Below are 21,968 nucleotides of genomic sequence, written 5' to 3' on the forward strand. Positions count from 1 at the left end.
GGAGGCCCACCTCACCATAGACGACAACAGGGCTAGAGGGGATCCAATGGGTTGTTCGCGTCACTCTGGCCCTCGCCCTGAGGGAACTTGGAGGGCAGAGAAAAGAAAAGAGGCGACGTTGCTCTACGAGACGAAGGGGGGAAAAGGTGGAAATTCCTCCCCCCGATTGCTTCCCAACAGCCCTGCCGGGTAGGCCAGGCCGGGGGAAGGTCTTTCCCGTCCATTGGCCTCTATTTCAGCTTCAGTGGGGGGGGGGATTTCATTACTGTAACTAAACTATAACTAATAACTATATACCTGCCTCCAGAAGTGGTGAATGCTCCAACACTGGAAGTTTTTAGGAAGAGACTGGATAGCCATTTGTCTGAAATGGTGTAGGGTTTCCTGCCTGAGCAGGGGGTTGGACTAGATGACCTCCAAGGTCTCTTCCAATTCTGTTATTGTTGTTGTTGTTTATGTAGAGATCTATAATCTTTAATTTTTTGTATCTATCATTTCTATATGTGTCTATATCCATCTATATCTATCATCTATCTCTATCCATTCATCCATCTATCCATCTATCTATATCTATCCATTCATCCATCCAGCTATCTATATCTATCTATCTCTATCCATTCATCTATCGAGTGCTTTTTTTCTAAAAAAAAAAAAAAAAAAGGTGCTGGAACACACACACGTCATACAACCTGCCTTGCCTACCCTACAAGGTTCCATCCAAAAAAGGTGCCGGAATTCCGTTCTGGGCGTTCTATGAGAAAAAAAGTCCTGCATCTATCTATCTGTCTGTTTGTCTGTCTGTCCGTCCGTCTGTCCATCCATCCATCTATCCCACCTTTATTATTACTTGTAAATAACTCGAGGTGGTGAACGTAATCTAATCCTTGTCCTCCACCACAACTCTGCAAGGTTCTTGTGGGAAATGTAACCCTTCCCCCCATCTCCACCCCCATCCTTTGCCCTTCCTGAAACAAGGATCCCTTGTTGTCATCCTGCCCTCTCAGCATCTGGAAACTGCAGCACCCTAGAGAGGTTTGGGGTGAGCCCCAGCCAATAAACGAATGCCTTGCTTTAGTCGAAGCTTTACCAGCTGGGTTAGCCAAGCTGATTATGACAGTCCCAACTGCATTGGGTCTGTCGCAGAGAACTGCAGCGATCCAACCAATGTAGACCCAAGAGCTGTTCCAGAATCCACTGGCAAGTTGGGATTTTTTTTTAATGTACATCACACAGTGGGGGGAGGGGGAACAGATAAATTCATCCCCAGAAGACAAAACAATTGCACAATGCCAGAAAGCATCTTAGCACAATAGTAGCATCAAGATTGGCTCTTTCATCAACATTTTGCCTGGGTGCCAGGAAGTATTTGGCAACACAGAGAAAAAAAAAACGGAACGAAGAATATTAAAACTGCAAAAGTGTAGAAGTTGATCCAAAAAGAGAAGATGGGAAGAATAGAGTTTTTGGTGCCACTGACAGCAAGATTTCTACACCTCCCCCCTCCCCCCCCCGCTCCCCTCCCAAAATGTTTCAGGAAGAAAAGCAAAGAGCTTAAGGTGTTTTTTTTTGTTTTGTTTTTTTTAAATCAGCTTGCCTAAAATCTTTGCATTTCAAGGTCGGGGATGGGCAGTCAGTGGAGGACGATGAAAAGGAAAGGATGCAAAAATTTGATTTTTGGCAGAAGGCTGCAGGAACAGTGCGGCACCAATGAACCCGCTGGTCTGATTTTTAAAAAATTAAAATCAAAGTAAGCTGGTTGCCATGGCCACCCTCCTCCCCCTGTCCACCTGCTTCATCTGTCAAAGATTTTTCTAGAAATGAATTCCCATGGCAGTGGAGAGAAGATCTAAAAATAATACCACCCTTTCGTCTACAAAAGCATCTCTCTCTCCGCACATCTCATTTTATATAACAGCAGAATTAACGAAAGGACGGTGTGTGAGCAGGCAAGGGGAAACAGCATCTTGCTGGCATTGACAGAAAATGTTTCCAAACAGAATAAGAGTTGAAAGGGACCTTGGAGATCTTCTAGTCCAACCCCCTATCTATGCATCGTTATCTAACCATTATTTGGGGTTACTTTGGTTTGTTTCTGCTCTGCCAGATTGTCACAGGTTAAACTCGACAAGAAAACAGTCTCTAAGCTTTTGGGCCACTGACTCGGATTGTTTCCTGAGTTTTAATTGCCCCACGCAAGCGAATTCTACACTTAAGGCTAAGATTCTCAACTCAAGAAACTGGGATCTCTGTGAAATTAAACTTGCTCAAGAGACCCATTTAAATTTGCATGGCGAGTTTAGACATTCCCCTATTTAACAGAAATTCAGGATGTGCAATTTTGCCGAATGGGACCATCCCCTTGGGCACGTCTGGGTTTCTGAGGACTTCTGCTACATCACTCCACTGCTAACTTATTTGTTTTTTAAATTTTACTTATTAGATTTTTTTAAATCTCACTTTTATTATTTTTTTTATAAACTCATCACTTTCAAAATTCAGGGTTTAAACCAAGCTGGTTTTCTCCCCCAATTTCTTTTCTTTATAGTTTGATGCTGTATAGCAGGGGTCTCCAAACTTGGCAACTTGAAAAGATGTGGAACTCAACTCCCAGAATTCCCCAGTCAGAATGGTTGACTGAGGAATTCTGGGAGTTGAAGTCCACATGTCTTCAAGTTGCCAAGTTTGGAGACCCCTGCTAAATAGGTACCAATATTCTCCTAGGATTAACGAAAACTAAGGCTGACATCTCAGGGCATCTGATTTTGGTATCTAATTTCTATTTTGTTAAAAATAGGTAACAAGATTCTGCCTGTCCTTGCGAACAGATGTACAACAGGGCAGCACACTGGAGAGGAGTTCTGGAGAACGTCAGAAATCCAAGGTACTGAAAGCTGTTGTTTATATGCAAGATTCCTGCTGACTCTCATCATAGCAGGAAAACAATATCGAAAATTTGTTTGTTTTTAACGAGACTTGAGGAAGAATTGCCAATTGCATAACCAGCTGTGGAAGTTATAGATACCCAAAGAGTTTTTATTTAAAGGTGTTTCTCCCTCCCTCCCCCCCACAATTTTTGCAGTTCAGCAAGTACAAACACCATCTTCTCTCCCTCCCCAAGGCCACCAAATATGTAAAAACTGCCCCCCCCAGCAATGTACCAAGAGTCCCATCCTGCTGAGCACCAGCTCACAGGGGCTTCTTTCTGCCAACCTCCAAAGTCCACAGAAAAGGGCGCAAAGCTTCTGGTTGTTTCTCCCCAAGCGAAAAAGAGAAAAAAGGGCTGCGATTAACGTGGCACAGACGAAGGAGTTCAGTTGACGAGGAGGAGGATGTGATGGTTCGGTTGCGTGTCGGACTCTGGATTTGTTGCCAGGAGGGAACAACATGGAAGAGACGTTGTGTTCCCCACGCCCACTTGTCTCTCCTGCCCAAATCTCCAGGAATTAGAAAATTATGGCTTCGGTGCTCCTAGCGGGACAGGCAAGGGGGCTCCCGGCTAGGTGGCCTCCAGGAGGCCGTGTCCCCCACGGGCAGCGCACCCTGCAAGCTGCAGAACTGGAATTCCCGCACCAAAGTCTGCATCTCCGGCCGCTCCAGGCACCTGGTCATCTTGGGCTCTGGAAGGGCAGCGCCGGGGCGGCCCCTATGGGCCGTGTGGTCAGCCCAGAGGGCCGGGCCCGCCGAGCCGATGGCGCAGATGATGGAGCAGGTGGCCAGCCAGTCGAGGGGGGCACCGGTGGCCATGCCCAAAGGCGCCAGATGCTCTTTCCTCCTCCTGCCTTCCTCCTGCTCCTGCTCCTGCTCCTCCTCCTCCTCCTCCTCCTCCTGGATGGAGCTGAGCCGGGACCCGTTGCGGCCGCGGTCCGGCGGGGGCCGGTAGGGGCACTTGGCGTTGAGCAGCCTGCGCAGGGGCGCCAGCGGGACGACGGCCTCCCCGAGCAGCTGCCGCTGGAGCCGGCGCGCGTCGCTCCGCCGCTGCAGCCGCTTGAACTCGTCGAAGGCGGCGGCCGAGGTCTGGAAGAGCAGCCGGGCCGCCGCCTGCGCCTTCTCGGCCCGCGAGAGCAGCACCGCGTGGCAGCGCAGCGCCACCGCCTTGTTCTTCACCTGGTGCCGGTAGACCCAGGCCAGCACCCGCGGGTGGCGCCGGTCGGCCGCGCAGTAGGTGATGCGGTGCAGCAGGTAGGCGTGCCCGGCCCGGGGGCGGCCCTCCTTGGCGGCGGCGGCGGCGGCGACCGGGCGCAGGTGCAGCCCCTGCGGGCCCAGGCTGAGCTGCGTGCGGGCGCCGCGCCGGCCGGCCTGGCTGCGCGCCCAGAGCTTCTCCACCGCCGCCTCGGCGCAGCCCTCGCCCTTGGCCAGCAGGGTGGCCGCGTGGCCCAGGTAGCAGGCGCGGAAGGTGGGCTCCTCGGCGTTCAGCCGGGCCGTCCGGCGCCGGCGGCGGAAGAGGCCGCCCGGCGCCCCCGCCGGCCACAGCTCCGGGCAGGAGCCCAGCAGGCCGGCCAGCAGCGAGGCGCAGCTCAGCCGCGGCGCCCAGCCCTTCCCCGGCCGCTTGCGCTCCTCGCGCCCCACCAGCACCCACTTGCTCCGCCGCCAGGGCAGCAGCGCCGCCGCCGCCGCCGCCGCCATGGGCCGCCCCGACGCCCGCCCTCCTGCCCCGGCCGAGCTGGGCTCTCCCGCCGCGCTCGCCGAGCAGCAGCCGCGCAAGGAGGGGAGGCGGCGAGGCACGGAGCCGCCGCCGCCGCCGCCGCTGCTCCGCCTCCTTGCCCGGCCCGGGCGCGCGCCGCCCCCGCGAGTTCCCAGGTCCGCGCGCCCGTGGGAACAGAAAAGGGCCGGGCGTGTTAAGTAAGTTACGAGAATGCCAAGATGCTTTCATAAATGCCCCCTCCTAACAAGTTTTACAGCAGAGATTTAAAATCTCTTTGGATCCGGAACCCGTCTCTGCAGGTGGATCTCCTGGGGTTCTCGGCCCCCCAGGGATGGGGGCTGCTGAAGTCTTTAGTTGTCAGCGAGTGGGGGCTGAGGGGGCCGCCCATCTGGCCAGCCGACTTAAGGGGCGCTTACCGGTGGCAGGAAGGTGCTGAAGGAACAGCTCCCCAATGGGATCCTGGTGGCGCAATTCTGCCCCTAGGGCCAGCTTCTTTGGGAAGATGTTCCAGATGTTTGGGAGGTGCAAGCTCCTTATTTCTGAGTCCCAGCTGTGTTGCTGGGTCTGTCCACAGGGGGAATATTGATCATTGCATCTGCCGGACTGTTTAACTTCCGGAAATGTGTGTCAATCCAGCCAGTTGTGGCTCACTTAGTAAGCCATTGCTCAACAAATGATGTCTCGGTGTGACGTTTTAATCAGCCCTCGCTTGTGTACTTGCGTACATCCAAACTGGAGGCCCCCGCCGCACCCCTTGCGTGGCCGGAGGATCCGGGCCTCGCTATCCGCCTCCCTTGTCCCAGATCAGCTGGGCTTGGTCTCCTAGCAACCCAGCCCTCAGGCTGCAATGACTTAGTGGGTTTTCGTAATGGCCTCATCGCTGTCACCTCACATCCCCTGGCAGTCAGGGAGGTGGATTCTGCTAAAAGGCAGACAGCAAGTTCCTTGACTTTGTGGGTCCCCTTGTGGGTTCTTTCACAGTCACTGACCCCGGGAGTCACACAGTCCACCTCTCTGCAGGAACTGGTTGTCAAAATAAAGAGTAGTTTCTCGTCTGGTTCTTTGTTTGCATCCCAAATAAAAAGGAAATTTAGGAAAACTGAGGGAAGGAAAGAAGGAATGAAGGGAAAGGAATGGGGGGAGGGAGCGTGGGAAAGAAAGAAGCTGAAGCTCACTGCAAGTTGTTCAGCTCACACACACACACAAACCCGATGCGAAGGAGCTTCAGTCAGCCTAGGTGCATACCCCACCCCAAAAGCACCCCTTATTTCTGGAAAATGGTCTTGTAGATCCACTTCTGGAAGTTCGCTACGGCTGTGTAGACGCCGGGATACCCGGGGCTGGCGCAGCTGTGTCCCCACGAAACGATGCCGAACACCCGCCCATCACACACCAGCGGCCCCCCGGAGTCACCCTGGGGGGGGGGAGAGAGAGAGAGAGAAGAGCCAAGAAGCTTGGCAACAACCCACAATTTCCCAAGGAATCCTTTTTTTCCCATTTGTTTGCCCAAGCCCCCCTCCCTGGAAAAAAAGGGCTAAGGGCCAACCATCCTCGGATGCTCCAGGCACTTCCTGGAACCAGGTTGGGAGGCACAAAACAGAAGCCCCCTCTACCTGGCAGGCGTCTTTTCCTCCCCAGCCGAATCCGGCGCAAATCATGTTCTTGGTGATGTACCCGGCGTACGAAGCGGAACTGTTGCATTTGCAGGTGGAGACGAGGGGCAACTGGACGCTGCGCAGGGTGTCCGACGTCCTGCCCCTGATGGGCGTGGTGTAGCCCCAGCCGGAGACCTGGCAGAAGCGGCCGGCCCGAACCTTCGTCCCTTGCCGAGGGACCGGCACGATGGAGACGAAGGGGCTGTCGGCCACCGGGCGGCTCAGCTGGTGGGCGAGAGCACAGAGACCCCGAGTGGGTGTTGAGGTGCAAGGAAGCTCCCCCATTTGTTCCCCCAAGAGGCCGTGCCAGTTTTGGGGACACTGCGGGAGTCAGAAAGTGGCCTGCCAGGCTGAGCTCACCTCTGTGCCCACCCCCTCTCTCCCTGCCCTCCCCCCCCTCCCTGATCGGTCTCCTCCCCCCCCCGAGAGCCGAGCTGGGGTCACCTTAATCAACATGATGTCCGCATTTTTCGAAGAGGTGCTGTAGTCCGGATGGAGCACCATGCGGGCCGGCCGGAAGATCTGCTCGGTGCCCTCAAAAGTGGACAGGGAATATTCTCCGGCCACGATGAGCATCTGGTCCTTTCTGCAGGAGAGGAAAAGGCCATCTGGAGGGTGGGAGGTTTCCGGTATGGGAATGTCTCACTTAGCCACACAAATGTTGGGCTTGACTGTGGCCATAAGTCCAGGACGCCTCCTCCTTACCCTGTCTTGCAGTGGGCAGCGGTCAAGACCCAGCTGCGGCTGACCAGCGCCCCCCCGCAGAAGTGGAAGCCCGTCTTCCTCTTCAGAGACACCAGATACTTGGAGGAGTGGGGGGCCACCACGTAGCCCCCAACGATGCGGGGGGCGTCTGTCTGTCGGTCTGCGGGGAGAGGGAGGCGGTCGGCAGTCCCTAAAAGTGGCCTCTCTGGTGATGGACAGATGCTGCAGGCCCCATAATGCCCAGCTAGCAGAATCACAAGCCCTCCCTGGTCCCTGAGCCCACCTCCCCAATTAATGCCCTCCCTGCAGTTTGGATTATTCCCCCGATCCAGTCCATTTTTGGCGCTTCCAGACTCAGTTCTCAGTTCTTGTGCTCTAATTCACTCCGCCTTTTTTTCCCCAGTAAAAATGATTTTCTATCTTCTCTGAAGGAATGTTGAGCTGTTTTTTTAGAGGCCACGTCAACATGTTTTTATGAGCTGGGCATCTTATTGGGGAAGTCATCCTGCTGAGATGTATGCTACCATAGCCTTTTTAGGTTAAAATGGAACGTGCTTTTATTTCTGGCGGTCACTTCTGCTGTTCTCTGACCTTATTAAAAAGGATGCTGTGATCTGACACAGGAGTCAAGCTGACTCCAGTGACAAATCTGTAAATTAGTTGCATTTATACAACCCAGTTGCTGACTGGGTTGAATCCATGGGGTTCCCACAGCAGGGATACTGAATTAAATCTTTTTTTCTACTTACAGATTCTTCCCTAAAGCCTTCCTTCCCTCCCTCCCTCCCTCCCTCCCTCCCTCCCTCCCTCCCTCCCTCCCTCCCTCTCTCTCTCTCTCACATACACACACACAAACAAGCAACATTTTTTTCTAGTCATAAGATTTCTTGCTCACCCATTCATTTATTCTTTCAGAGCTGTTCTCCCCCAGTGTTTCCAGCCATCTTTACAACTTTGCCACCTAAAAATGCCCTTTAATTGCCAGCTATCTTCCAGCACTTCCTAGGTTTAATTACCGTCTTCTCACAAACAATTAAGCAATTGTCCGCAGAGTTATGCCTTGCTCTCTGCCAGGATGTTGCTCTGATTATTAGTTTCCTCTTGGCCTTTCCTAGGGGGGAGGGAAGGGGGAAGGAGGGCCCCCCCAAAGCTTCTTTTCCTGGGTGGGTGGGAGGTTGAAAATGAAATGAAAAGTGAAGGAAAATGGCCTTTTTCTTAATTTAGATGGGCAAACAGGCAATATTTTGAGAAATGAGGAAACGATTCCTTTTTTGTCATTCAGCTCTTGTGGCTCAAGACTCAAGAGGCCGCTGGATTCATACCTGGCCATTCCTGTCCACCTCCATCCCCGGCTGAAGGGGATCCCGGGTGGGGGTTCCCCCCCAAATCCTGTTCCGCTGCCCCAATTTCTGAGCCGGTCCATGGAGCTGCGGTAAGAAAAGGTACGTCGGATCTAAAAGGAGGGATCCCCTGGTACACCAAAAGGATGTGCCCTCCCCCCCAGTCTCGCATCAAGAGGGGTGCAGATTAGACAGACAGGTCTGCAATGCCTCTTCCGAGAATCGGGCTCCGGGCAGGTGGAAGCCCATCTGGGACAATCACTCACCGGTCAAGGAGGAGAACAGGAGGAGCAGAAGCTGAAGTCCTGGACTGTGAGGTCTCATCCCACTTTACTTCTGAGAGCATCTGTGGATGCCCCAAATCTCTCCCTTTCTTCTCGGTCCCGGCTCTTCTTTCCGTTGCCATAGCGATCCCCATCCCAGGAGCACCATCAATGGTCCACTGTCCCGGAGGTCCTTCAGGGCACCAGCACCCGCTTGGCATCCTTTTTCGGGTCTTCTCGGCTTCCTTCTGGGCCCTGCCCTCCATTCAGGCCCAAGCTCAGGTTTCTCGGCAGACGTGGCCGCTCAGTGACATCCCGGAGGCCCCGGCATCCCTGCTTGGCACGGAGAACGGAGCATCTGCCGCCGGGCAGCAGAACCAATGGTGCACAGCCTGAAAGGGATGGGCCCAGCCCTCCGTAAAGATCAGACGTGGCTCCTTGTCCCTCTTCCCGGTGGAAGTCGGGCTGCTTCGATTCCCGATTCCAAATGTTCCTGGATTCAGAAAGAACAGAAATGTACAAAAATACGATGTTGGCAAAAAAAGGGAGAGGCCAAGGCTGCGCCACCATCATTCCCAAGCAGGATTCTCAGTGGGTTAAAAGACGTTGCTCAAGCGTGGAAGATTGGGTGTGCAGTCTTCATTTTACAACAGAGAGGCACAATTGGGGGCCAGATCTGACTCTTAGCGTGCCGAGGACCCGAGGACTCGTGGTGCCACCTCTGCATCCCAGAGCTCCGGCTTCAGGACGTGCAAAGCAGAGTCTCTGCTTAGTGACGGCCACATTTAAAACAAGGCCGGAAGCGCCATCTTCAGCAGCAGCTTCTAGCCCATTTATAAGTCGTTGATCAGTGCGCTACGCTCCGAGTTTTAGTGGTAGAGCTTCCAGGCGCTTAAAAATGAAACAGCCTTTTCCTCCTCCTTCCAGTTTCTGAATCTCCTTCATTTGAATGCCCAGAATCCCAGGGCCGTAGACCCCAAGGCACATTTGCAGAAGTCACATTGGGAAGAAAGATGGGTGGATGGGTGGGTGGGTGGGTGGGTGGGGTGGATGAGACAGGAGAAAGGAATGCCAACCTTTCAATCCAGGGCTTGGATTGTTTGGAGGAGGAAACAGCACCCCTGCCCATCCCTCCGTGCCAGGCAGGATTGGGCATCCAGAAAACCAACCTAGAACTTGGGAGATCAGAGGTTGTGGGTGCTCCATCGCTGGGGGTCTTTGTCCTGAATGCTGTAGGGCAGGGGCAGACAACCTGGGCTTTTTTATGACTCGTGGACTTCAACTCCCAGAATTCCTGCTTGAACAGGATTCGTTAAGGGACCGTGGGGATACTGCAACGGTTGTGAGGGCAAGGATTGTTCCGTGGAGTTGTGCGAAGCCCCTGCAAGGTTGGCAGTTCCTGTTTCTGCTGCTCAGAGCTTTTGTCATTGTAGGCAAAGCAGGGAGGGGAAGGAAGTCCCAGCCTCCTTGCTCAGAAATGATGACAGATGGACGCAGAGAGTTGACTGACGGGCCAATTGCACCTTCTCCCGAGAAGGGGAAGAGGATCTGGGCCAGCATCGGTGGCCACAGGACAGCGGAGAGCCCGGTGCCATCTTGAGGGGGCCCCAGGTCAGCCAGGTCCTGCAACGGAGGAGAAGGGACCCCTGGGATCTCAGCCTGAGAAAACAGGTGTGTGTTGTGTATTGAACTGAAACTTTAAGGTGGGCACAGAAGTCAATCTAAAGGTTAAGCTGGATGTTTTTAGCCGACTGCCACTCGCTTCATTGTTCTTTCCTTCCATCTGAATTCAAGGAAAGAAAAGGGGCTGAGGTTCTCAGGTGTGACAGTTGGGGATATCTCACCATACTAGTCCTCAGCAAGGTCTGTGCCTGGGCCATTAGCCTCTCCCAGCTGGGAGAAGCGAAATTAAACAAATGGCAGAGACTGTTTAGGTTGTGGATGAAAGCAAGGACGGAGAAGTGGAGGAGGAGGAGGAGGTCAGCTTGACCAAATTAAATTTTCCTTTGTTTTGACCAAGCTCCTCTCCCACAGCCTTCACGCTGGGCTTTCCCCCCCCCCCTCTTTCACTTTCTGCCAAGTTTTGCAGAAAAACGTTTCCTTGTGGGAAAGAAAAGGCCCTGTGCGGGTGCAGTTAAACAGTCACTTGTTCCAATTCTGGAACCCGTTGAACAGTAACTAGGAGAGGGATCGCGGGTTCGCCCTTCGGCCTGACTCGGGCAGGGCCCACGCAGAGATGAGCGGAGAGCACAGTGGGGCCTCTCCAGGAGCCTGAAGTTAGCCAGGCAAGCGGGGGCTGTGCCCGGCCCAGCTCTTCTAAGCCTCTGCACCGTTGAACGAACTCGTCCTGCCTAAATCCAGGAAAAAGCTGGGCTTTGATTTTTCAACGGAGGGATACAGGAGAGCCTCCTCAAGCCAAGCCAGCCTCCTGCCAGGACCTGCCTGCATAATTTTCTCCAGGGCAGATGAGGATGAGGGTCTGATTCCTCCAGGTCCAGCCAATAGTGAGTAAGAATATCTGACTTAAAGAAATGCGTTTCTAGCAATGTGTGTCAGGCAGGGACAGCAAGTAAGAAGGCCCGAGACAAAGAAAGGAGGGCCACTTCCCCATTCGGCCCTCCAGCAGTTGCTAGTTTGTAAAACCACTTTTATATTTCTTAACCAAGGGAACTGCTACCCGCAAAGCAAAACCGGTTGGCTCCTGCCACTTTCCACCAGAATCTCCAAAGCAGAGCTGGCTTTGGTCTTCTCCTGCCCAGCCAGCCCCATCCTGGCTGGGAGGATACAGTGCCAGCCTGGCGCCTCTCCTCTCCAGCCTCCCCGGAAGGGCAGAGGCCGGCTGCACAGGAGATCAGGGCAGTCCGGCTTCTCTCCCTGCGCACGGCGCCCACGGCCGGCTGCCCTCTCTGGCCCCCCGTTGGTCTGAGTGGCTGGGAAGCGGCAGAGGCTGCACCTCCCCCCCCCTGCTTCCCTTCCCACAGCGGTGCTGCCAGGATTTCCACTGCTTTGCTTCCCCCACCGGCCTCCCTGTTTGCAGGGAGTCCCTAGAGAGATTTCCCGGCCCTCCTTGGCACAGCCGCTGGTCTCTTGCTGCGGCTGAGTTGGCAAAGCAGCTGCCAGGCTGCTTGAGGCACGGAAGCAATCGCACCCTGCTTTTATCCTCCTCCCGCAGCCAGAATGGAGGCCAAGAGCAGAGAAGGGCCAGGAGGCTGAGGGGGGAGTGAGAAGGCAGCCGGGGACGATGCCCACCCACCGCCTTGTCCAGGCTAAGGAGAGGCGACTTCCTCCCAGTGAGGGCGGGCACGGGGAGAGGCCGGCCTCCTTCCAGAAAGGTCCTCGATCAAAGCTTGAAACTTTTTGGGTGGCAAAACAGGTGTGCTGGCTGTGGAAGGAGGTCCGGTCATCTCCGATGCTGCTCAGGCGCTGCCAGAGGGAGAGAAACACTCACCGCCCATCTCTCCATTCCTTCCCCTGGTGCCGCCGGGATTAGGCAGAGCTCCTGGCCATGGCGCACGAGCAGCTGGGCGGCCCCAAGGCCGGGCTTGAGCCGGAGGTGGTCCAGCGTCTTTTGGGCGCCTGTCGAGATGCCAAGAGGTTTGCCTACTGTCCCTACAGCAGGTACCCCGTGGGAGCGGCACTCCTGACCTCAGAGGGGAAGGTCTTCACAGGTGAGGAAGACAGGAGCAGTGTCCCTCGGCCCGCCTGGACCCTCCTGGCCCAGAGAAATGGGGGTGGGAGAAAGACTATGGCCCCTTCTAGGCAGACAGGCTGAACCCCCCAACCCTCCATGTTCATCACCGTTGGCCCCAGAGCACAAATGCTGGGTGAGCCAGCCAAGATGCCTGAGGAACTCTGCCAAGGTGGCTTCAGGGAAGATTTCTGGGGTACCGCCAGTTACGGCACGAGCAAGGGATCCTGGGAGATGTGGTTTAGCTACGTCTTGTTTTAACGCCTCTGATATTCTTGTTGCCCCCGCCAGGTTGCAATGTTGAAAACGCCGTGTTTCCGCTGGGCGTCTGTGCCGAGCGAACGGCCATCCAGAAGGCCGTGTCTGAAGGTCACACAAAATTTAAAGCCATGGCCATCAGCTGGTAGGTGGCACTCAGACCCCCCGGGGTGGGGTCTCTGCCAGGAAGGCTTTCAATGAGCATAAGCAGGAGATGTTTTTAGCCGGGCGGTTGACAGTTTGAAGCGGAATATCACGATGGAGACGGCTGAAGGTGCTCATTGGTGGAAGACTGTGGCTTTCTGGCTAGACCTGTCTTTCAGGAAGAAGAAAAATGGTTACTTCCTTGAGCTGCAAAACCACACAGAAGCCGGTCTCTTTGTGTGCCAAACACACCTTGCATGCTTCTTGCAATACGGGGAGCAAAAATAATACCCATCTTGGCATAGAGTAGATTTAAAAGCCACAATATAGTCAATTTCTCTTTGGAAGCAACTGTAGCAGGAAGCCCCTTTTGTGGGAGATTGTCAGGGCTGAGTACTGGGGGGGGGGTCCTCAGGGCATCTCTTGGGGGTCCTGCAAGCCCCAATCATTTGTCTTGCTGCAGGTTCAGTGCATTTTCCAAGCCAAAACCCATAATAGTTCCGTGAAGGAGACAAACGCCAGCCCAGCCTCACGTAATTTTGGATGTAGGGAGCCTGCCAGCTTCTGGGATTGAGTGAGAGAGTTTCATATTTTTCTTTTTTCTTTTTAAACAGCAACAGCCAAGAGTCCTACGCCATTCCGTGCGGAGCTTGCAGACAAGTCCTTCGAGAGGTAAAAGGCTTTCCCTGCCCGCCTTCTAAAACAACCACGTTGCTGACTTAACCGCAGCGAGTCACTGCACAGCTGTGGCAAGGAAGGTCACAAAATGGGACCAAACTTGCTTAAAAGCTGTCTCGCTTAGCCATGGAAATGTTGGGGTCAAATGTGGTCGTGAATCAAGGACTGCCTGTATTTGAGATTGGTGACACTTCTGGGTTTTGTTTCCCTAGTTCGGTCAACAGTGGGAGATCTATTTGACCAGGATGGACGGAGCCTACATCAAGAAGAGCTTGGAGGAGCTTCTGCCTTTCTCTTTTGGTCCAGAACATCTGAAGATCTAGACGGGAGGAAGGAGCCCCGCAGCGGCTTCACTGTTTCTCCGCACCTCCCACCACCTGACACCTCCCCAGTTCAGAAACCTGGCACACCTTCGCCTCCCAGCCTGGGATTCCAGGGATCTCCGCACCTCCCCTCAAAAGGGAGGCGATTGGATATTTCCATTCACAGGGGGTGCTGCCTGCGTGATCGGATCCGGATCCTCAGCCGCATTTCAAAGGGGCAAATCTGGGTTCTTGGCCCCTGACCTGCAGCCCCCGCCTTACCCCAAGATAAACCGCTGTTTTTTTTGAGTCCATTGGCTCCGTATTCTTTGCCCTCGTCCTCACCATGAATTCATAGAGCAAAACGGACATCGCCAACAAACTCGGAGTGCTTGGGTATAGTTAGGAGGGCACTGACTTTTCTAGGCTGCGCTATCTATGTTTCCTGGTAAAATACATGGGAAAATCCCATTGGAGGAAAAGTCCACTTAGGGTTAGGGTTAGGTCACCGTGAACTGCTAGAGCAAAACAGACATCGCCAACAAACTTGGAGCGCTTGGGTATGGTTAGGAGGGCACTGACTTTTCCAGGCTGTCCTATCTATGTTTCCTAGTAAAATACATGGGAAAATCCCATTGGAGGACAATTCCACTTAGGGTTAGGGTTAGGTCACCGTGAACTCCTAGAGCAAAACGGACATCGCCAACAAACTCGGAGTGCTTGGGTATGGTTAGGAGGGCACTGACTTTTCCAGGCTGTCCTATCTATGTTTCCTGGTAAAATACATGGGAAAATCCCATTGGAGGAAAATTCCACTTAGGGTTAGGGTTAGGTCACCATGAACTCCTAGAGCAAAACGGACATCGCCAACAAACTCGGAGCACTTGGATATGGTTAGGAGGGCACTGACTTTTCTAGGCTGCGCTATCTATGTTTCCTGGTAAAATACATGGGAAAATCCCATTGGAGGAAAATTCCATTTAGGGTTAGGGTTAGGTCACCGTGAACTCCTAGAGAAAAATGGACATCGCCAACAAACTCGGAGTGCTTGGGTATGGTTAGGAGGGCACTGACTTTTCTAGGCTGCGCTATCTATCTTTCCTGGTAAAATACATGGGAAAATCCCATTGGAGGAAAATTCCACTTAGGGTTAGGGTTAGGTCACCGTGAACTCCTAGAGCAAAACGGACATCGCCAACAAACTCGGAGCGCTTGGATATGGTTAGGAGGGCACTGACTTTTCTAGGCTGCGCTATCTATGTTTCCTGGTAAAATACATGGGAAAATCCCATTGGAGGAAAATTCCATTTAGGGTTAGGGTTAGGTCACCGTGAACTCCTAGAGAAAAATGGACATCGCCAACAAACTCGGAGTGCTTGGGTATGGTTGGGAGGGCACTGACTTTTCTAGGCTGCGCTATCTATCTTTCCTGGTAAAATACATGGGAAAATCCCATTGGAGGAAAATTCCACTTAGGGTTAGGGTTAGGTCACCGTGAACTCCTAGAGCAAAACGGACATCGCCAACAAACTCGGAGCGCTTGGATATGGTTAGGAGGGCACTGACTTTTCTAGGCTGCACTATCTATGTTTCCTGGTAAAATACATGGGAAAATCCCATTGGAGGAAAATTCCACTTAGGGTTAGGGTTAGGTCACCATGAACTCCTAGAGCAAAACGGACATCGCCAACAAACTCGGAGCGCTTGAGTATGGTTAGGAGGGCACTGACCTTTCTAGGCTGCACTATCTATGTTTCCTGGTAAAATACATGGGAAAATCCCATTGGAGGAAAATTCCACTTAGGGTTAGGGTTAGGTCACCGTGAACTCCTAGAGCAAAACGGACATCGCCAACAAACTCGGAGCGCTTGAGTATGGTTAGGAGGGCACTGACTTTTCCAGGCTGCCCTAACTATGTTTCCTGGTAAAATACATGGGAAAATCCCATTGGAGGAAAATCCCATTGGAGGAAAATTCCACTTAGGGTTAGGGTTAGGTCACCGTGAACTCCTAGAGAAAAATGGACATCGCCAACAAACTCGGAGTGCTTGGATATGGTTAGGAGGGCACTGACTTTTCTAGGCTGCGCTATCTATGTTTCCTGGTAAAATACATGGAAAATCCCATGGAGGAAAATTCCACTTAGGGTTAGGGTTAGGTCACCGTGAACTCCTAGAGCAAAATGGACATCGCCAACAAACTCGGAGTGCTTGGGTATGGTTAGGAGGGCACTGACTTTTCTAGGCTGCCTATCTATGTTTCCTGGTAAAATACATGGGAAAATCCCATTGGAGGAAAATTCCACTTAGGGTTAGGGTTAGGTCACCGTGAACTCCTAGAGCAAAATGGACATCGCCAACAAACTCGGAGTGCTTGGGTATGGTTAGGAGGGCACTGACTTTTCTAGGCTGCCTTATCTATGTTTCCTGGTAAAATACATGGGAAGATCCCATTGGAGGAAAATTCCACTTAGGGTTAGGGTTAGGTCACCGTGAACTCATAGAGCAAAACGGACATTGCCAACAAACTCGGAGTGCTTGGGTATGGTTAGGAGGGCACTAAGTACTAGTTGTGTTAGCCCTCAATGTTCCTGTGTGTTGTGTATACACACCCTTCTCCACACACTGAATGAAGCGGGCTCTGCTGTTGGTAACGTGGAATGGGAAGTATGTGTGTGTTTGTGTGTGTGTGATGTGCCCCAGGAGCAAATCACTCCGTTGTTCATGGAACAGTCACAGGGATTCTCTTCCCATAATTAAATATTTCTCATCCTGGGCGACTTGAAGATTTTTTTCAATTATTAAAATGCTGCTCAATGGCTGCTCCTCCATTCTGAACGTCCCCTGCATCGAAGAGAGGAGGGAGGGAGGGCGGTTTAAATCGGGGCTCTGCAGACTTGGCCACTCTAAGACGGGTGGACTTCGACTCCCAGAATTCCCCAGCCAGCCACGCGGAGTTTCCCGAGCTTCCCCAAAAGACCAAGCTTGCTCAGAAGGCTTTCAAACGCCCCTGAAGACTTCAACCCCCAGCATCCCTCTCACTCCGCGCATGCGCGCTACTTATGGAACGTTGGCCGTTCAGATCCGCTTTGCCCGCCCCGCCCGCCGGTCTGCGTGGCCCCGCCCCCTCCGTGCGTGCGGCCTAGTCGGGGCGATGGGGCTGCGTCGCGCGCTGGGCCTCGGGGCGCGGCTGGACCGGGTCTTCCTGCGGTGCTGGCTCGGGGGACCTCCCCGGCCCGCCGCGCCTGCCTCCCGCTTCTCCGCCGACCAGCCCGCGCGCCCCCCGGGGTTGCTCCTCCTGCGCCTGGCCGCGGCCCGGTTGGGGCTCCGCAGCGTCCCTCTGCGGCGCCTCCCGCCGGCCCCGCGGCGCCTGGGGCTGGCCCTGGGGCTGGGGCTGGCGTTGCTGGAACCCCCGGCGGCCGAGGAGGAGAGGCGCGCGGCCGCGGCCTGCAAGGACATCCAGGTGCGGGCCGCGTTGCTGGGCGACGCCGTTGCCGGGGCAACGGGCCAGCCTCCTCTCTGGAGGGCCGGCATCGTTTCTGAAGGAGAGGGGCGGGGCCATGAGGGGGAAAGGGGGTCCAAACCCCCCCGGCCCACGAGGCACGCAGGACCTCTTCCTCCCCCCTCCCGCCTTCTTCCGGCTTCCACGCCACCTTCCTTTTTTTGTCCTGCTTTTGCAGATTGTTGGTTTTACTAATATTTTTTCACCTGTTTGTGTAGAATCAAATAGATGCAGGGCAGGAAAGCCGGGGGGGGGGGCTGTGCACTGTTCATACAGAGTCTTATAACCTCTGAAGACAAACCCTGTTCCTTCCTGGCACTGATGACGTCCCCTAGTTGGGTCATGAAACGTCTGCAAGGAAGGGACCAAACTCAGAGAGCACCTAGGACCCCTCAGTCCTCCTCCTCCTCCTCTCCGCAAGCCCCACCCCATTCTTGCACTGATGATGTCACCTAGTTGGGTCATGAGACGTCTGCAAGGAAACGATCCAAGACACGCGCGCACACACGTATACCGAGGTAGCCAAAAGCCCGAAGGCGCAGCAGGCTTTGATGGCAGCAGAGGGAGACGGAAGCCACGGGCAACTTCTCTGGGCTGGCTCCACCGAGGAGGCCCTGCTTTTCCTCTTCTGGCCCGAAGCAGTCGCGCCCAGCGTTCCTTTTCGTGCTTGGGAGCCTCTGACGTGGCTGCTCTTCTTTCCAGACCATATTCCTCCCGAGGAACAAGCCTCAGAAGGACACCCTGGGATTACTCGCCCGGCGAGGCTTCAGCCTGGAGGACTATTTCATCGGCCAGTCGATCGGCAAAGGCTGCAGCGGGGCTGTGTATGAAGCGGCCCCTCCTGCCACCGGTGCCGGAGAGGGAGAGCGGGGGCCCCAGCGGAGGCCTGGCAATGGGGGCGCTTCGGATGTCCAGGGTGCAGCAGAGGCCGAGGGCTGGAAAGAAGGATTTCCGCTGGCTATCAAAATGATGTGGAATATTTCGGTAGGGAACCGGCCTGGGTGGATTTCCTGGCTGAAAGTAACTATTTGCTCTTAGAGAGCCAGCTCGATTGGGTGGCATCAGTCTCTAGAAACCAGGAGACGGTGAGTTCTAGTGCCACCTATGAAAGCCAGCTGGGTGACTTTGGCCCAGTCACTAGGAGACTGGGAATTCTAGTCCCGTGAAAGCTGACTGGGTGACTTTGGGCCAGTGCCTCTCTCTCGGCCAGCCCACCTCACAGGGCTGTGCTGGGGAAAATAAGAGGAGGAAGGTATGTTAGATGTCTTCACTGCCTTGAGTTATTTTTTAAAATAATAAAGGGACATAAATACATAAAAATTAACAGTGTCTTTATTTGATTCTGGCTTTTCCAGGCTGGTTCTTCTAGCGAAGGCATCCTGACCACCATGTCTCAAGAACTTGTCCCAGCCAGCGGGCGGGCCCTTTCTGGGGAATTTGGAGCAGTTGCCAGGCCCAGGTAGGCCTTGCTAATTCTGGTGGGCTTGACAGGTGGAGAACAGAAAGAGAAGAGGTTGTAGTTTTGCAACTCGACCTGGCAGCATCAGAGAAGACGAACCGTCTCTCACGTTGGCAGTGTTGTGATTGTTGTCTAGGAAGCACCTCTTTGGGAAGAAGTGCCTGAAACCTCACCCCAACATCATCCAGGTGATTCGGGCTTTCACATCTCAGGTCCCGCTGCTGCCGGGCGCCACGGTGGACTATCCGGACGTCCTGCCTTCCACCTTGAACCCCTCCGGAATTGGGCACAGCCGCACCCTCTTCCTGGTGATGAAGAAGTAAGCCAATGGATACCACAAAATGGGTGCCTCTCCTTTGGAGCTCTGACTTAGGGTAGAAAAGCAGGATACAAATGAAATGAAGAATAACAACTTTACGACAGGGAAATGACCAGCTCCACAGCTTGGGGGGGTTCAAGAAGTGACCCTGAAGGTTCAGCACCCTGGACAGAGGCCAGAAAATGGCTCTCTTTCTCTGCCATGGTCACTGAAACAGGCCCTGCTTGCCTGGCTTCTGAACGGGCCCCACACGGGGGGGGGGAGGTGTCAGTGTGGGACCCGCATGTTGGTTTCACAGCGGGAACCCCATTCAGCTGTGGCTGCCTTCCTCTCCCTTGCTCTGCTCAGCTACCCGTGCACATTGCGGCAGTACCTTTCCGAGGGGTGCCCTGACCCCCATGTGGGAGCCGTGATGATCCTGCAGTTGCTGGAAGGGGTGGACCACCTGATCCGGCAGGGAGTCGCTCACCGAGATCTGAAGTCAGACAACATCCTGATGGAGTTTGACTCGGGTGCGTTGCGTTTTGTAATCAATTTATGTGGGACCCCGGGAGGTTCCTGTTCCCTGCTGACACCAAGGAAGTTAAAGCGTGTTCTGTTGCGGTCTCTGCCCGGGCCCTTTTTCTGGCAGGGAAACACAGCTGTGGGTGTGTGTGTGTACTCAGCCGTGGTCCTCTCTCCGCTTCCTCCCCGTTGTCCTTGCAGCAGGGTGCCCAGGGCTGGTCATCACCGACTTCGGGTGCTGCTTGGCTGACGAAGCGCTGGGCCTGAAGCTGCCCTTCCCCAGCTGGTATGTGGATCGTGGGGGCAACACCTGCCTGATGGCACCCGAGGTAAGTTTTGGGGAGAGGGACCCCCTCTGGCTACCCCAGAAGGAGCCCATCCGTGCTCTTTTTCTTCTGAGTAAAGGGAAGAAAAACAGGGAAGAGAAGACGGTCGCTTTAAGGAATGACAAGGGAAGCAAAGCAAAACTAAGACGGATGTATTTATACAAATGCGTGGAAGCGATTTTAATTCAAAGTCTAGAAACGTTAAACACCCATTTTGTACCAAGAGAGGATGGTGAACCAGGGGATGTCTGAAACTTCCTTCCCTTCTTCTAAAGAGAGTCTGGGCTTGAATGGCCGTTCACCCCCTGCCCAAATCGTCTGTTAGGAAGGCAAGGGGCAATGCTGTGAATTAAAAGTCAGCTGCCCCCACACTGGTCCTCTCCCCCCTCCCCCAGGTGGCCACGGCCGTGCCAGGCCCAGGCGCAGTGATCGATTACAGCAAGGCGGACGTCTGGGCGGTGGGGGCTCTGGCCTACGAGATCCTCGGGCCCGGAAACCCCTTCTACGGCCAAGGGGGGGCCGCCCTGGAGAGCCACAGCTACCGGGAGGAAGAGCTGCCCCCCTTGCCCGCCCCGGCAGCCCTGGAAGTGAAGGAGCTGGTGGCGAGGCTCCTGAGGCGGAACCCGGCGAAGGTGAGGACGGCCCCTCTGTCTGGGGCCATGATATCAGCCACCCTGAGAGCCAGAAACGTGAACCCGCTTTCTAAAAGCTTCCTGCCTCGGATTCCCTGCGGTCATGGGGTGGAGTTCCCCAAAGGGGTTTCGGAGTCCCTGGGGAGGACCGCAGCCGCCAGTGCCCGGTGGGCCCAGGGATTCAGCTCCTCCTGGGCTGACCTGCCCCCCGCTGCTTCCTTTCCAGAGGCCCTCGGCCCGAGTGGCGGCCAACGTCCTCCACCTGAGCCTCTGGGGCGAAGGGGCTCTCGGCCAGGCGGGCCTCCCTCTCCGCCAGCTGGTGGCCTGGCTGCTTCGACAGTCGGCTGCCACTTTGCTGACCGACCGGCTGGGCGGCGCCCGAGGGGTGGAGTCCCGCTTGAAGAGAGCCTTCCTGGCCAACCTGGACTATGAGGACCTCTGTGAGGCGGCCGCCCTGCTCTGCTCCTGGAAGGGGGGGCGGCTTAGCCTGCCCCCTCAGTAAAAGCACCCCCGCTGATTCAGGCCTCCTGTCAGGGCGGGCCCTGTGTGTGTGTGTGTGTGTGTGCGTGGTGGGGGGAAAGCGGCTTCCAGGTTGGGGTGCTGTAGTGCAAAGGACGGGGGGGGGGGTTTCAGCCCTGGAAACTGATGTCGTCTCCTTCAGATCCATCCAGTTGCTGGTTGTTGCCGTGATGAGGCCGGGCAGTGGCCTCTTTTGGGGTGACCCACGGTCTGGTGGGACGCCGGCTGTGGTCTCCAGAATGCCGGGCCTCCCCTGGCTTCGTAGTTTCCTGCTTGGGTTCACAGAGCTGGGCACGAGTAGCATTTGACAAGCGGGGTTTTGAGTCGCCTGTTATTTAAAACCCCTCGCTTGCACGTTTGACCCTAGAGGGAAGTTGCAAAACAAAGCAAAATGCCTAGAACCTTATTTCATTCAGTGACCTAGAACCCCAAAATGGTTAATTCTTGAATTGAAACCAGGTGAGTTAAATATCCTCCTCACCTGCTTTATTGTGATTCTGTTTGGGTGGTTTTTTCCCAGTAGAACCAATTTGTGGAAAGATTCGAACCCACTGCCTAAATAGTCATATTCTCCAAGTGCAATCACCCGGGTTCCTTCCTTGCTGGTGGTGCTTTAACAGAGGCCAGGAATTCCCCCCAAAACCCCTTCTGCCTCTTCAAAGGGGCTCCAGCTTCCCCTTTTGAATGGCGCTTGTCTGACGCAGCACATCTGCCTGCTTGGAAGAACAGCAGCCTCAGCTCTGGGAGAGGCTGACTTTGGGAAGGCGTTAGGTGGGGGCCTCCCCTTGGAGACAGGCGCCTGAGGGAGAAGGAGCTACTGATTTTGGGGGGGGGGGCTCAGCGTGGAAGGGAGAGCCCCCCCCATGTCTTAATTGTGACAGGCAGTCACAAATGCAAAATCAGAGAGCGGTGCCATCTTGTATGCTTGGCTGTGCCCGGGGTGCCCTGCTTACTGGTGTAGTTTGTTAGAGGTGGAACTGCCTGTTTGGTTGTGCAAATAAATTACATTCATGTTTGCAGAGTTGCGTGTGTG

General features: G+C 54.5%; 4 protein-coding genes across 11 annotated transcripts; 2 read left to right on the forward strand and 2 right to left on the reverse strand.

Moving 5' to 3' along the window:
- Positions 1-49: 49 nt before the first annotated feature.
- CDA (cytidine deaminase) lies at positions 50-13,987 on the forward strand. 6 transcript variants are annotated; one of them, XM_039367337.1, is made up of 7 exons: positions 50-189; positions 2,795-2,881; positions 10,143-10,276; positions 12,096-12,273; positions 12,585-12,696; positions 13,310-13,367; positions 13,586-13,987. In XM_039367337.1, the coding sequence occupies exons 4-7, from the start codon at positions 12,111-12,113 to the stop codon at positions 13,694-13,696; spliced, it is 444 nt and encodes a 147-aa protein (XP_039223271.1). In that variant the 5' UTR covers positions 50-189; positions 2,795-2,881; positions 10,143-10,276; positions 12,096-12,110; the 3' UTR covers positions 13,697-13,987. The 6 variants fall into 6 exon arrangements, with proteins under 6 accessions (XP_039223271.1, XP_039223270.1, XP_039223267.1 ...); XM_039367336.1 differs by lacking the exon at positions 10,143-10,276 and having other exon boundaries at positions 54-189; XM_039367333.1 differs by lacking the exons at positions 50-189; positions 2,795-2,881 and adding an exon at positions 8,330-8,444 and having other exon boundaries at positions 10,039-10,276; positions 11,979-12,273.
- FAM43B (family with sequence similarity 43 member B) lies at positions 3,056-4,755 on the reverse strand. The gene has a single exon (XM_039367325.1). It carries the CDS (start codon positions 4,621-4,623, stop codon positions 3,469-3,471), a length of 1,155 nt encoding a protein of 384 aa, XP_039223259.1. The 5' UTR covers positions 4,624-4,755; the 3' UTR covers positions 3,056-3,468.
- LOC120319039 (trypsin-3-like) lies at positions 4,920-9,592 on the reverse strand. 2 transcript variants are annotated; one of them, XM_039367327.1, is made up of 6 exons: positions 8,609-9,592; positions 8,325-8,429; positions 7,003-7,162; positions 6,742-6,883; positions 6,256-6,522; positions 4,920-6,056 (listed from the first exon to the last, which is right to left on the reverse strand). In XM_039367327.1, the coding sequence occupies exons 1-6, from the start codon at positions 8,664-8,666 to the stop codon at positions 5,907-5,909; spliced, it is 882 nt and encodes a 293-aa protein (XP_039223261.1). In that variant the 5' UTR covers positions 8,667-9,592; the 3' UTR covers positions 4,920-5,906. The 2 variants fall into 2 exon arrangements, with proteins under 2 accessions (XP_039223261.1, XP_039223260.1); XM_039367326.1 differs by having other exon boundaries at positions 5,923-6,522.
- Positions 13,988-16,784: 2,797 nt separating the features above from the next.
- On the forward strand, positions 16,785-21,954 carry PINK1 (PTEN induced kinase 1). 2 transcript variants are annotated; one of them, XM_039367322.1, is made up of 8 exons: positions 16,785-17,137; positions 17,879-18,160; positions 18,532-18,635; positions 18,772-18,954; positions 19,303-19,466; positions 19,663-19,787; positions 20,180-20,416; positions 20,643-21,954. In XM_039367322.1, the coding sequence occupies exons 1-8, from the start codon at positions 16,829-16,831 to the stop codon at positions 20,916-20,918; spliced, it is 1,680 nt and encodes a 559-aa protein (XP_039223256.1). In that variant the 5' UTR covers positions 16,785-16,828; the 3' UTR covers positions 20,919-21,954. The 2 variants fall into 2 exon arrangements, with proteins under 2 accessions (XP_039223256.1, XP_039223254.1); XM_039367320.1 differs by having other exon boundaries at positions 16,786-17,137; positions 19,660-19,787.
- The last annotated feature ends 14 nt before the right edge of the window (positions 21,955-21,968 follow it).

Source organism: Crotalus tigris, unplaced genomic scaffold (genome assembly GCF_016545835.1).
Source record: "Crotalus tigris isolate CLP2741 ecotype Arizona unplaced genomic scaffold, ASM1654583v1 scf7180000020588.15403103151:6194809, whole genome shotgun sequence".
NCBI lineage: Eukaryota > Metazoa > Chordata > Lepidosauria > Squamata > Viperidae > Crotalus > Crotalus tigris.